The following is a 13375-nucleotide window of genomic DNA, read 5'->3' as shown; positions in this document are numbered from 1 at the left end:
CTTTGGTCGTACAGAACTTCCCATTGAACAGCAACAGGCCATACTCCATTCTCTTTGGCTTATGGGTATGAGGCTATGTTGCCTGTTGAGTTAGATCCGCCTTCGCATCGTAGAATAGCATACGATAAAGGCTCTACCAGCCAGCTATTCATGGAATCCCTGGACTTGATCGATAAGAAATGTGAACAAGCCCAACTCCGAGTAGCTGCGTACCAGCAAAAAGTCGCTCGGTATTTCAACTCTAAAGTACCTGAAAGAAAGTTCAGCGTCGGAGATTTATTACTTCGAAGAGTTTTCCTAAACACCCACGACCAGGCTGCTGGAGTACTCGAACCTAATTGGGAAGGGCCATACCAGATTGAAGAAGTCCTTCATCCATGCACCTATAAACTTGCTCGCTTAAATGGAGATGTCATTCCTCGCTATTGGAATGGAGAACATATTCGCAAGTACTATCAATAAACAATTCTTCTCAAAGAATTGGCTTGTATTAATTTTAATTTTTATAAGTTATGAAAAAGGGTTGGTCATTTTATATGACTGATCGCTTATAAGTGTAAGATCTTATTGATCACTTGTACAGACACGTTTTTTCCATTTATTACAAGAAATATAAGGGACTGTGTACAGCCAGTCATTCTTGCCAATTATTGTATTTATTACAAGTATTTGCTCATTACGTGTGTTGATTTGCTATATTATCATTTTAATTCTTTTGCTCCGAGCAGTAATGTTCGAACAGGTTTTGGTCAAGGCAAGTGACCAAGGACCTAGAGCTCCTCGATCACTTGGGGGGCATATAAGGTATCTAGTAAGCAAAGCATATCGAAAGGTATGTAAACACATGAGCAAAATAAGTGAAAGCATTCTAAGGTACTTAGAGTATTTTTCAAAATTTTGTTATTTTGTTAAATCAAACAAAGTGCTATGCTAAGTTCGGTCATTCAAACAGAAGTTATAATAAGATGCAAATATTATAATATCAAAATGGATTCTTTTACATCGCGAGCAGTGACTGCTCGAATGTAACTGTTCAATAAAAAGAGAAAAGCTGCCTGTGTAGCAATAAAACGTTAAATCATGATTGTCTTTACATCATGACCCGTAGGCCATGTAAGTCAAAAGATAAAATTATCAAGTTGCCGGGGGGTCTTGTGGCGATTGCTGTTGCTGTTGGTCGACTGCATCCCCAGCCTCTTCTCAGGCGCCTTCGATGCCGGTTGCTAGAGCAATTTCTGGAGACCTTTTAATTGTCTCTTCCTCCAGGCGAGCAATGCACCTAGCCAGCTCCGCCTCTCTGATATGGTCTGGGAGATAGGAAAAGTTGGCAGTGGTATTATTCTTCCAGAACAAGTAGAAGCACTCGAACGTTGCCCCCTCATAGTCTTCAAGGTTGCGGGCGTTCTGTTCCTCTAAAGCAGCAACCTCTTGGCGGCTTATTGCTAGCTCATCTTGAAGCTTGTGGGCTTCCCGATAATTCATGAGCGAGACCTCCTTGTACTGCTCCTTGGATGCAGTGATCTTATCAATACTTGCATCCTTCCTCTTCAGCTCCTCTTCGAGAGAAGCAATTGTGGCCTCGGTCACTTGCAGCACCTCGAGGTGCTTCGCCTCGGCTTTTTTAAGAGCCTCGGTATGCTTCGCCTTCGCCTCTTTGAGGTCCTCAGAATGTTTCACCTCGATTGCCTTCAGCAGCTTGACATAAGTAACCTCAGACGCCTTGAGTTGCTCGGTGTATTGAGCCTCAGCAGCACTAATTTGATCGCTTAGTTTCTTCTCAAACTGAGCATTCTGTGTTCTCAAAAAACGCCAGCCAGAGGTCAGGATAAGCACCCCCTTCGATCTGAAAAAGAAAAGGTTGTTAATAGGAGCAAGTTAAAAAGAAAATTCATAAAGTACAAAGCAGAAAGAAACTTACAGCGAGCACTTCGTTCAGTGCGCGGCTAAGGACTTGGTCGACCCCCATGGAGCCGGTCTCCTGGATTGCCTCCTGGCTGCATCAGTGCTTTGTTATTTTCGACAGCCTATCTTTGGCTGAGTTGAGCACCACGCCTGTGAGGTCGTCTCCTGAGGCTTCTTCCCGACAACCAGCCGACTGCTGGACGGTCGATGTTGGAGGCATAGGGTCGATTGGAGCTGGAGGAGGAGTCTGTCCGACCGGAGATGGAGGATTTGGGTTTGTTGGAGTCGGGGGAGTCGCCTCCCTGGCAGGAGCTGGTGGAGGAGTTGTCTCCTTTGTTGGAGTAGACGCATGGGGGTCGTCTGTTCGAGGCTTCTTCGCGGGTTGATTACTGCAGCCCTCCCCAGACTGGCACCTGTGAGACTTTTTCTTGCTCGCTGACTTGGTGTACAAGTCGAAGGCATGTTCAGTAGGCATGTCGACAAAAAAGAAACAAGTGAACAGTCAGGCAATATAATAAAAGAAACTTGCTAATTTTAAGAAGCAAGGACAGAGAAATTGAAAGTATAATACCCGAGCTATATTTACTGGTTGCTACACTATTTACTTTACTAGTGCTACACTCACTCTCTGGCCTGAAGAAGTCTAAATTTAAAGTAGGAGGGTATTTAAAGTTGCCATCCCCGTCGAAGAGGTGACAGGGAATAGGCAGACTATCTAAAAGCGTAAAATCAGTACTGTTCTCGTCCGACGACTCAAGAATAAGTTCTGTGGCCTTCTTCTTTCCCTTCCCTGGAGGGGCCGGTGCAGCAGCAGGTCGAGGGGCACCAGTTGGCTCGTTGATGGTCACCCCAGTTGCCCTCCTCGGAGGGGGTTGTGACACATCTGGTTGTTGTTCGGGGACTTCAGTGCCAGTAGCACTCCCCGCGGTAGATTCCTTCACATCCTGGTGAGGAGCCAAAAGGCCGACCAGTCTGAGATTGGCCTCTGTGACCAGTTGTTTGACACTTTTCTCTATGTCAGTCATGCTGGCCAGGAGGGATGATCGGATCACCATGTCTGGAGTGGGGGTCGGTCGCAGCCATGGGCCTGAAATGCACTAAATTTCTAAGGGAAATGCAGGAAGACTCAAAGAAGAAAAATATAAGACTAGGGGTACAAAGATTTTACCTCCTTATATGAAGGCCAAGTTGTTCGCGACCATATCAGCTGTCAGAATGTACTCCAGATGGTACTTTCCCACATTCGAGATGAAAGTGGTGTTAGTCAGAAAAATGCGAGCCGTTTCCTGGTGGCAGAAGTGGAAGAACCCAGTGTTCTCTTGGTTGGGGTTGGACTGTAGGTCGAACAAGTAGTTGACCTCATGTGGCGTGGGGACCGGCCACTTCTTGTGACTATAAAGGATATAGCGTGCAGAGAGCATATCCATTTGGGGTGATTTGAAAAGGAGCGACCCCGAAGTAGTTGGCCACTCCTTGGAAAAAAGGATGAAGAGGCAGGATCGCTCCTGCCTCGATGTGATACCTCGACCAGGCGCTATACACGCCTCCAGGCAGATTTGTTGTAATGTCCCAAATTTCCTAATAAGGCTGAGGACCTTGATTAGGAGGCCGGGAGGGCCATAATTGATTTATTATGTTATTAAGTGATTATATGCATGTTTATGTGAATTATATTATTATATGATGATAAATGCATGCATATGGGTGTATTTTAATTATAATGGCATTTTGGTAATTTGGCCCGTTGTAGGCATAATTGTGTATTTTTGTGCATGTGGGTGAGTTATGAATGGTACCACATTATATGTGGATTTGTTCGAGCCTTTTGACATGAGACGATCATGGAATGCAAGTGTTCGGTCTGGTCAAAACGAGATTAAGTTCGGGGCTCGGGGTGAGTCTCGGGGTGATTTTAATGGTTAGAGCATTATCGGGAATTAAAGGGTAATGGGATATAATTTATTGGTGTTTGAGAATATTGAGAATAGCAGGAATTGGAGGGTGTTAATTATGATTAACAAAATAGGTGTGAAAGGACGATGTTGCCCTTGGTGGCTGTTAAGGTTTTATTTTAGACTTGAGGACATTTAGGTCTTTTCACCCTTAGAGATTTATATCAGCCATTAAGGCTGTAGAACCTTGTCAAAAACAGAGTCCCATTTCCTCCTTCTCTACCGATGGTTTTCTCCTCATTTTTCTTTGAATTTTCAAGCTCTTTTTGAGGAACCAAGATGGGATAAGCTAGGGTTATGCTCCACCATTGAAGAGGGTGTGTTGCGGAGATTGAGGTGAGTTTTTAGTCATTAGAACTCTTACTTTTGCTCTGTTTTCCAAGTTAAGTTTCAGCTGGTTTTTGAGTTGGCAGTTGGGAATTGATTGGAGTTTCGGCTAGGGTTCTTGGGGTTGTGGTGCCTAGGACATGTGGAGGTGGTATTTGGGTTCATTTGGGATTTAATTTGATGCTTGGAAGCTTTTAATTTGGGTTGGAAATGGTAGAATCGAAGGAAGAGATTTCAGGGGAGTATCTGGCTGGGGGTAGCGCTACAGCGCCCATCAGAGGGCGCTATAGTGCTACACATGATTTGTTTGGGCAGTTTGGGGTTCTGAGTATAGCGTTGGGGAACTATTGAGCAGCGCTGTTGTAACGCCCTGGATAGCCAAGACCGCTACACTGTGTATTTATAAAAGTGTGAGACTTGCTAATCAAGTCATTTAATCAAAACGTGTCATTAGCTAAAGTGTTCTAGGGCTAAAAGACATTTTGGCCTCAAAAGATACATTTTATAAGTTATAAACAGTTTACAGAAGGGATCCCCAAAATCGACAATGTTTAAAAGTTGGTTTACAAAATTCAACAGTTAAGAGTAAACATTAGCCATACTAAGGCGAAATACAAGGTTCTGGTCCTCTCGTCCCTGTAATCTCCTCAACCGTGGCGGTTGAGCGGCCTGACATGTACATTCACCCTGCAGAGCTCTCCAATCAAGGTTGATCGATCTTGCCCTTGCCTTTACCTGCACCACGCAGCACCCGTGAGCCAAGGCTCAGCAAGAAAACAACATACACAGTATAAACAATATTATCAACAGACATTCCAATAAGCATGTTCAGATACTCAATCCACAGCATATAAGCACACTTCAAGGTACAGGTAACCTCATCTATACTCAGATTATTCAACAATCTCATTAATCATGTTCATAGCCAAATATAATTGTCAATTAACACAAATACTAGGGTCGACACCTTAGGTCGCACCCTCTGTTTAACCCACTGACTTCGGCCCGCTTAAACCGAGCTCAGTGCATAATAAGCTGTCCTCGGATACCAGTGTCTGAGCCGTGCCAATTGCACAAGTTAACCGTGGCACGCTTAGGCCGTTGGTTACAATTTACATGGAATAATACCATTCTTTCAATCATATATATCAGGGAGCCCTTAGTCCCGTTCAAATATTCAACCGGGTGTAGTTTTCTTACATTTAGCTTCTAGATGAATTAGCTACAGGCGATTACTCCTTGAGCGCGATCCGATCCCCGAGCCCTAGCTTAGCACCTAGTCACAACCATGATGAAAGATACCATTAACAATCTTAAATGAGTTTCCAAACCAAGTTCTAGTCCCCGGAACATTGAACTTCACCAAATATGGTAAAAGATTCAATCCCGAGCACCCTAGGTTAAATTCCCAACCCTAAAATCTCAAAATCCCAAAATCCCTTAAGCGCCTCGGCATAGGCCACCCATGCCACGGCATGGCCCCCAAACAGAACCGTCTAAGGCACAAAAATAGGTAAGGGTCGTGGCATTCCTTGGACCATGCCGCGGCCTGCCCTCCTTCCTCAGCATGCAACAGCTTCGAAGGGCCACGGCTCACCAAGAACCATCCCGTGGCCCGACCCTTCGAACCCAGAAAAATCCACCTGTTTACCGAGTTTTTCGGAAACGAATACAAACAGAATAATAAAAAGATAAGAATTGTAGAAATGCTGAAATGTAACTAAACAAACAGTGTTTTTACGTGGTTCAGGCGTTAACAAGCCCTAGTCCACGAGTCGATGTTATTATACTTGGAAAAGGTTACAGTAAGATGGCTGGTGCACAAGAACTTCACACACTCACAGTGTTTCTCTCGGGTTCTCTTGAAGAAGATGAAGCTAGAGAGATTTTAGTAGAGTTTTTGCTATGTGATTTGTTGGTCGTCCCCCTTCTTGTAAAATGAAGGGGTCTTTATAGCTAGGGTTTCGGATTAGGGTTTTTCTCTACGTACATGAGTCTTAGTTACACCAGCCATAAATAGGGATACAATTACTGTAGTAGCATGGCTACAAGACTCTATGTGGGTATATTTACGTGAAAGTATGGGGAACACACAAAGTCAGCCGTCTTTTCCAAGTTGTCAGCGGAACAGTAGGCGAAAAGGTACCCTTAGGCGTGCTGGGATGTGTGCGGCTTTGACCTGACGGGCGTGTCAGGCGGGATCCTGTGTCAGGCGGATATCATTCCAAATATGCCTCCTCCAGGACTCGACCGTTTGGCTTTGTTCCGTGCGAGGCACGGAACTGTTTCCGCGGAGACCACTCGAAGAGCTTCTCCTGGAAGGGGCTTCCCCGAAGGATACCCCTTCGGGAGTCCGGGAGAGTTGACGAGTTTCCGTGTTGTGTTTGCTTGGAAGAGTAATCCGGACACTAAACGGGAGAGGCGAAGCCTTTCTGTTCATCCGCGAGCTCTGGTCACCTACCGTGAAAGACATCGATAATTCTGCTTCCCCGAGGACATCAATCTAAACGCTATCCGGAAATCTGGATAACATTTACCCCCCAAGGTCACGGAGCTTTGAGAGATCCGGGATCTTGTACAGTCCTCCGGGTATTTCGGTCTCTTAGATTAGGCGAGGGGGCACCTTCTGTGTTCCCGGAAGGGTTCCTTTTTCCCGCCTGAGTGCTAGTATGAAAAAGAAAGGGAATTTCTTCTGTTTGAACTCAAGTACTCAAGTGCGGCAAGGACCACGTGTCATTCTGGGAATGGTTCTGCGACCAAGACGTGTGCGTGAGGCGACTGGTTGAGTATGCGTGCGTCAGTCATCTGAATAATGATTTGACGGTTTTTAATGGTACTCCGGGCCCGAGGTGGTGTAATGATGGGAAATAAATACTTTATTCCCATCCGAGGAGTCATAAATAGGATCGTCGCTTCATCTCCAGCCGTTGGATCTGATGCACACGGAATGGGAAGATCGGGACCGTCCATTTGAGGAATTCGAAACGACTTCTTCCCTGCTATAAAAACGAGGGAAAGGACCTTTCTTCCTCTTTACGCTTTCAGATTCTCTATCTTTAGGATTTTCAGATTTCCAAACCTTCGAACTCTCAGGCTTCCCAGCTTACGTTCCCCCGAACTTGCCATTTCTTTTGGTAAGTATCTGGAAACTTTTATTTTGATTTGGCAGTGGGTTTATTCGCCGAAGTTCCTGGTTTGAATCGCCGTTCGTCTTTGCAGCTTTTACTTCTCGCGATCGTGCTGTGCAGTGATCCAGTTACTCCTTCAACCTCCAACTACCCGAATATCAGTAAGTATTTCTACTTTGCTCTTTCCTCCCAAACCTTAGGTTGTTGGTAGTTGTTAGAGTAGAGGTTTCTGCCATTATCGCTTATGTGCATGCGTGAATAGGGCTTTGGTAGGCATGTGATTGATGTGAGTCGATAAGTAGCCTTTTTTGCATGCTTGGGCGATCTGCGTTCGGAAAGTCGTTCCTTGTTTTGCTGTTTTAGGGCATAAGCATGAACGCCTTTAGGGTGTTTTTCTCTGGAAAAACACTTCTTTTGGTGGGCTTAGGCTCGGAGTCGGAGTCTGGTTCCTTGCTACCCTTCGGGTGGCATGGTGCCAATCCCTCGGTAAGCTCGGTGGGAGCCTCTCCAAGCAGTTTTCGGGGAGGGTCTCCCCGACGCCTTTGATACCACTAGGGTATGACAAGGGTGCTGACTGCTTAGAGTGTTTTCTTCTTTCTTTCTTTTGTCCAGTGACGAACATCTCAAAGGAACAACTCCTTGCTGTGGGGGAGGCTGATTCTGCCCAAGAGAAGGGTTCCCCTGTCGTTGGTGCAAAGGGGAAAGGAAAGGCGAAAGTGGTCGCGGCTAGCCCACCGACTTCTAATAGTTCCATCTGGGAGATGGACCAAAAGCCGAACCTTTTCAGGAATTATGGCATGCTAGAGCTGTATTCCTCCGAGGCAGGCCTGAAGAACATCCCAGGTCTGATGTGGCATCGTCTGTCGGTGCTGGGCGAGTCGGCTAGCCAGAGTCACGAGGGCTTCGGTGCCTGGAGCTGGGCACACATAGTGTGTGGGGCGCACTTGCCCCTCAGGAGCTACTTTGCCAATTTCTGTGTGAAGGCGAGGATTGCCCCATTCCAGTTGATTCCTCCCAGCTACAAGCTCCTAGCAGGGTGGTTCATCTTTTGCAAGTCCCGGAAACTGGAAGCTCCTACCCCGGAGGAGGTGCTGTACTTCTACGGGTTGAAGTCTCAGCCTATGAGGGGTCATTCAGACAAGGTGGGGTTTTACAGGCTGGAAAGGCACCCGGACGTGATGTGCCCCACCTGTCATACCGCGAGGGTTCCAGACCTCCGGGAATACTGGTTCCTGACGACTGGCTTTCCGCTGAAGAGGGTGCCAGCCCTATCTTTGGACTTCAAAATCCCTGGTAAGTGTTCCTTCCTCTCCTTTTCAACTTTGTTTCTTTGCGTTTGATTTGCCTTTTGGTAGGATCTCTAACGCTCGTATTTGAATTTTGCAGAAGTCATTCCGCGGACACCTCGCTGCGCGGAGATGATAAGGAGGTCCAAGTTCTACGAAGGGCTTTCTGAGGAAGAGTTGAAAGTGGAGGGACTTGTGACCTCCGAATCGTTGAGGGAGTATGGGTTACTTGCCTCCTTCCAAAACATCGAGCCAGTGAGTGGCAGGGGGCAAACTCAGGTGTCAGCTGACATCCGGGAGCAGATTGCCCTGGAGCTGTCCAAGGTGATCACCCAAGCAGCCCGGGACGAAAATACTTTATCTCCTAGTTGGGCGGAGAGGTTCCCCGACCCCCAGCCGGAGGAAGAGGAGATCGAGGCTCGCCACGCCGCGGCTTACCCTAACGAAGGGGCTCCGGGGGCTAGTACCTCCGGGAAAGGTAAGACTAGTTTTCGATTGATCCACACCCCCAGCCTGTCTGAGGTTTCGCGGACCTCTCAGATGGGGTTTGATCCCCGTTTCCTTAGGCTAGATCCGCCTAGGATACCCTTCGACAGATATTGCGATAGGGTAGATGAGCTCCTCTGGTGTCTGAGTGACGGTAGTCTGCCAGAAGGTGTCATCATGGTTGACCCTTCTTCCCTCAGCATGTCATTCCCGGACTTCAAGGAGTACGGGAGCTTCCTGGAGCAGGAAGCGATGTTTTGTTTTGCTCGGGGAAGGCCATCCACGTTTCTCGTGCATGTTCGTCCCTTTCAAACTTTTCTTTTTCTTGTTTCTTGTTCCCTGCTGGCGGGCTTGCTTGTGCTTTTATGTTGTTGATTGTCTTGTCTTCCGCTTATCTTCTTTCTCATTGCTTGTTGGTTCGTTAACCTTGCTTTGTACGTTTCTTGCAGAGTATCCAGAAGCCAAGATGTTGGGGAGGGTTACTTTGCTCATTAAGAAGGCTGCTACCAGCCAAGACCCGTCCACGGGGAAAGGACGGAAGACCAAGGCTGGTAGGGGAGGTAAAGCTGCCTCCCCCAAGAAGACAAGTGGCGAGGCGCAAGCGTCTCCGAGGGTAGAGAAGTCTCCTGCTGACGGGCCTTCCGAGACGGGGAAGGGCTTGTGTTCCCCGTGAGGACAACTGGGGTGAGCAAGCGTCCCGGAGAAGATGCTGAGGGCGCTAAGAACAAACGCCTTAGACACTCTTCTCCCGGTCGAAGGCAACGACAGCAACCACAACTACAACAACAGCAGCAACAAGAACAACAGAGACAATCACCAACGTCACAGCAGCAGCAACAACAACATCCAAACCAGCAGCAGCAACAAGGGCAATTACTTCTGCTGCCGCAGCAGCAAAAGCAACAGACCGGGGCCTTAATACCCCGTCTGCCTCCTCCTCCAGCCCAAAGGGGGTCCACCCTTCCGGGGTCTCCTTCTTCTCAGACAACCAACCTTCCTCTGCCTGACCTGAAGTTCCACTTTCCGCGGAAGCCAACCAGTTTCCCCGCTGCTCTCCTGGAGGGTGTAAGACGGGCCGATAGTTTTTTGAAGAGGCGGTTAGAGGCGGAGAAGGCTGTTACTCAGGGAAGGGTAGATAACTTGTCTGCCGTGAAGAGAGCTGAGCTGGCCGAGGGGGTGAGATCCCTTCACCCGGCCGGAGCAGTTTTGGATGGTCCAGCCTTGGAGAAGAGGCTGGTGCCTAGGCTCGGACGTGCATTGGCGCCGTTCGGAGCTGAGATGATGGAGGACATGGCCCTGAGCTTATGCGAGCTCAATTCTAAGAAATGGGCCATCAGTAGCAGTAAGGATCCGCTGTTGCTGACACACGCTGTGAAGCAGCAACTGTCCGGGGTAAGCCGTCAGTTGTTATTTTTTGGGATCATCTGTCTTTTTGTCCGGCTTTAGCTCATTCTGTTGTCTTTCCTTGCAGGCCTCTATGATCGCGGAACGCTCGTTCCGGGAGGTTGGTGCAGTTCTGGTTCAACTGGAGGAGAGCCAGCTGGCTCGCCAGGCCTTGGAGGCGGAGAAGCAGAAACTGACCCAACAGGCCTTGGAGGCTTCGGAGAAGATTGATCAGGCCCGGCGCACGACTGAGGAAGAGGCGGACAAGAAATATCTTGCCAAATATCAAGAGTACCGGGCCAAGGCAGAGAATGAGTTTAGACAGCGGTCGGATGGGATGAAGGCCGAAAACTCCAAGCTCCGGGAAGAGCTGTCCCAAGCTAAGGTGGAGAAGGATACCCTGGAAGCTCGCTTGCAATCAAAAAATGATCTCCTCCTTAAGCAGCAAGAGGAATATTCCACTCTTCAGAGTAAGCTGCACGAGGAGGAGCAACTCCATAAGAGGAGCAGGGATCTCGTGTCTATGCTGCAGTTGGGGCTCGCCGAGAAGGATAAAGAGATCGAGGCCTTACAATTCACTGCCAGGGGGCATGTGACCGAGAAGCAATCCGTGCTGAGCCAAAATAGGGAGCAGCGCAAGGAGATTGATTCTCTTAAGGGGGAGCGTGATGCCTCCAAGGCCGAAATGGAAAAATTGAGGGCTCAACTAACTGTCGCGGAGGCACAGCTGGCAACCTCCGAGGCGGAGCGCTTGAAGGAGAAGGAGGATGCTGAGGTGATACTGAACAGGACGATTAATATATCGCATGTGGTCCTCATGCATCAACTCTGGAAAGTGAACCCGGAGGTATTAGGCTATCTGGGAGATGATGCCGAAGCCATGAGGGAGAAGCTACTCGTGTGGGATCAAGGCCCAGAGGCGTACGTCCAAACTTACAACATTGACGAACGTGCTGGAGCTCCTGAGGTGGGAGATCCCGGAGAGGCGGGGACCTCTGAACCTTCTCATGACAAAGTTCCGCCTTCCAATGAGCCGACTCCGCCAGCCTCAGTTGAAACCGATGCCCCCGAAGCTGCGGTCGTGGAAGCTGTAGTTACCCCCAATGCTTGAAGGGGTTTTATCTTTAATTATTTTTCATTTTGAGTTTTTCATTGCGGACATATTTTCCATAATTATAGCATTCTCCTTTCTTTTCTGCCGAGTTCTTTATTTATCTTTGCGCTTAGGGTAGACATTTATACAGTAGAAACTGTTGTAGGGGCGTATGAGGTTTTGGTTCCAACGGCCAAAACCTATGCACTTCCCACTTGAAGCTTTAACAGATGGTGTCTTTTCCCACATAGTTTCTAGGTTACAAAGGTTTCCTGGTTCCAACGGCCAAGCTCCTTTCACCGTATTTTAGCTTTCCTGAGGCAAATAGCCAATCCCGGGACTTGTAGTTATACTGTTAGCTGGGATTGCTGAGGTGAGTCGTTCCATGGTTTGGAACGGGAGTTCTTTTGGTGAGCGTCGCTAGACTTAAGGTTAGATCTTTGCGAAGCAAAACTAACTGTTGTTGCGAACCTCATGGTGGCTGACTTCAGGGACCTGGCATGGAGCCCTGCGAGGCAAGGCACATTGCTGTCGGGGAAATCGCCACTCCCACCAGGTGTGATCCCGGAGCAGGGGCTTTGCGAAGCAAGGCCGGCTGTGAGTGGGGGATCGACCATGTCTGCTTCTGGAGCTGAAACTTGCAATGGCCAAGGAGCTCGCCATGCATTATTTTGTGAGATCCGGAGTTGGAGCCTGCGAAGCAAGGCTTACAACGGTCGCGGATCTTGCCATCTTTCGCCTTGCGGGACCCGGAGCTGGAGCTTGCGAAGCAGAGCTTTACAGCGATCACGGATCTTGCCATCTTTCGCCTTGCGGGACCCGGAGCTGGAGCTTGCGAAGCAAAGCTCTACAGCGCTCGCGGATCTTGCCATCTTTCGCCTTGCGGGACCCGGAGCTGGAGCTTGCGAAGCAAAGCTCTACAGCGCTCGCGGATCTTGCCATCTTTCGCCTTGCGGGACCCGGAGCTGGAGCTTGCGAAGCAAAGCTCTACAGCGCTCGCGGATCTTGCCATCTTTCGCCTTGCGGGACCCGGAGCTGGAGCTTGCGAAGCAAAGCTCTACAGCGCTCGCGGATCTTGCCATCTTTCGCCTTCCGAGACCCGGAGCTGGAGCTTGCGAAGCAAAGCTCTACAGCGATCGCGTGTATTCTGCAAAGGACTTGTCAGGGAGTTGGGGGTGTTTTGGCGTAGCTCTATGAACGTGCCTCAACCCCCAGTCCCGTCCATCGCTGGGCTACACAGGAGATAATTTTCATGATACATAATGGCAGGCATTTCTATGGCAATTTTCACATAAGCACATAATGCACATATGACACGTAATGCAAGCATGTTCATGGCAACAAATAAACCTAAGCTTAACAATTTAAACATTTCAAACAATTTAAAAATTTCAAACACAATGCTAGCACATAAGTGGTGTTCTGTGTACGTTTTGTTCAAGGGGCGTATGGCTATGCCTTAGCCATGTATACCCCCCAAGTGAGCGTGGGGTCCGGACGTCTCCGGACCGCGTGGTCACTTGTTAAAACGCAGCTTTGAACACAGGGATAAAAAGTGCAGTAAAAGCGGAGTGAATCTCTCTGTGTTTCATTAAATTAGCCTGCTAGGCGTGAGTTTTACAACAGGGAGGATTATTTCCACATTTTTCACTTTTGCTAATTTCACCAAGGACTTCCGACTGGATGGTCCGGGGCCTACTGGTAGTAACGGCGGAGGTGCTCCGCGTTCCAGGCGCGCGGGACTTTAGATCCGTCGAGTCTCTTTAAGTGATACGTCCCATGGCCCACTTTTTCTTGGACTTCGTAGGGGCCTTCCCA

At 48.4% G+C, this 13375-nt stretch overlaps 1 protein-coding gene across 1 annotated transcript; it reads right to left on the bottom strand.

The window, feature by feature from the left end:
- Nucleotides 1-1200: 1200 nt before the first annotated feature.
- LOC133785562 (uncharacterized) lies at nucleotides 1201-2377 on the bottom strand. The gene is made up of 2 exons (XM_062224784.1): nucleotides 2022-2377; nucleotides 1201-1843 (listed from the first exon to the last, which is right to left on the bottom strand). Exons 1-2 carry the CDS (start codon nucleotides 2375-2377, stop codon nucleotides 1201-1203), a joined length of 999 nt encoding a protein of 332 aa, XP_062080768.1.
- Nucleotides 2378-13375: the final 10998 nt, after the last annotated feature.

Source organism: Humulus lupulus, chromosome 6 (genome assembly GCF_963169125.1).
Source record: "Humulus lupulus chromosome 6, drHumLupu1.1, whole genome shotgun sequence".
NCBI classification, from domain to species: domain Eukaryota; kingdom Viridiplantae; phylum Streptophyta; class Magnoliopsida; order Rosales; family Cannabaceae; genus Humulus; species Humulus lupulus.
Note: the sequence above shows the minus strand (reverse complement) of the source record. Positions and strands in the feature narration are given on the sequence as shown.

Excerpts from the sequence above, each read along its gene's own strand:
- LOC133785562 (XM_062224784.1), bottom strand. The coding sequence starts at position 2,377 with ATGCCTACTGAACATGCCTTCGACTTGTACACCAAGTCAGCGAGCAAG. Across the intron at positions 1,844-2,021 it reads AACTCAGCCAAAGATAGGCT|ATCGAAGGGGGTGCTTATCC; the intron begins GTCGAAAATAAC and ends TTTCTTTTTCAG.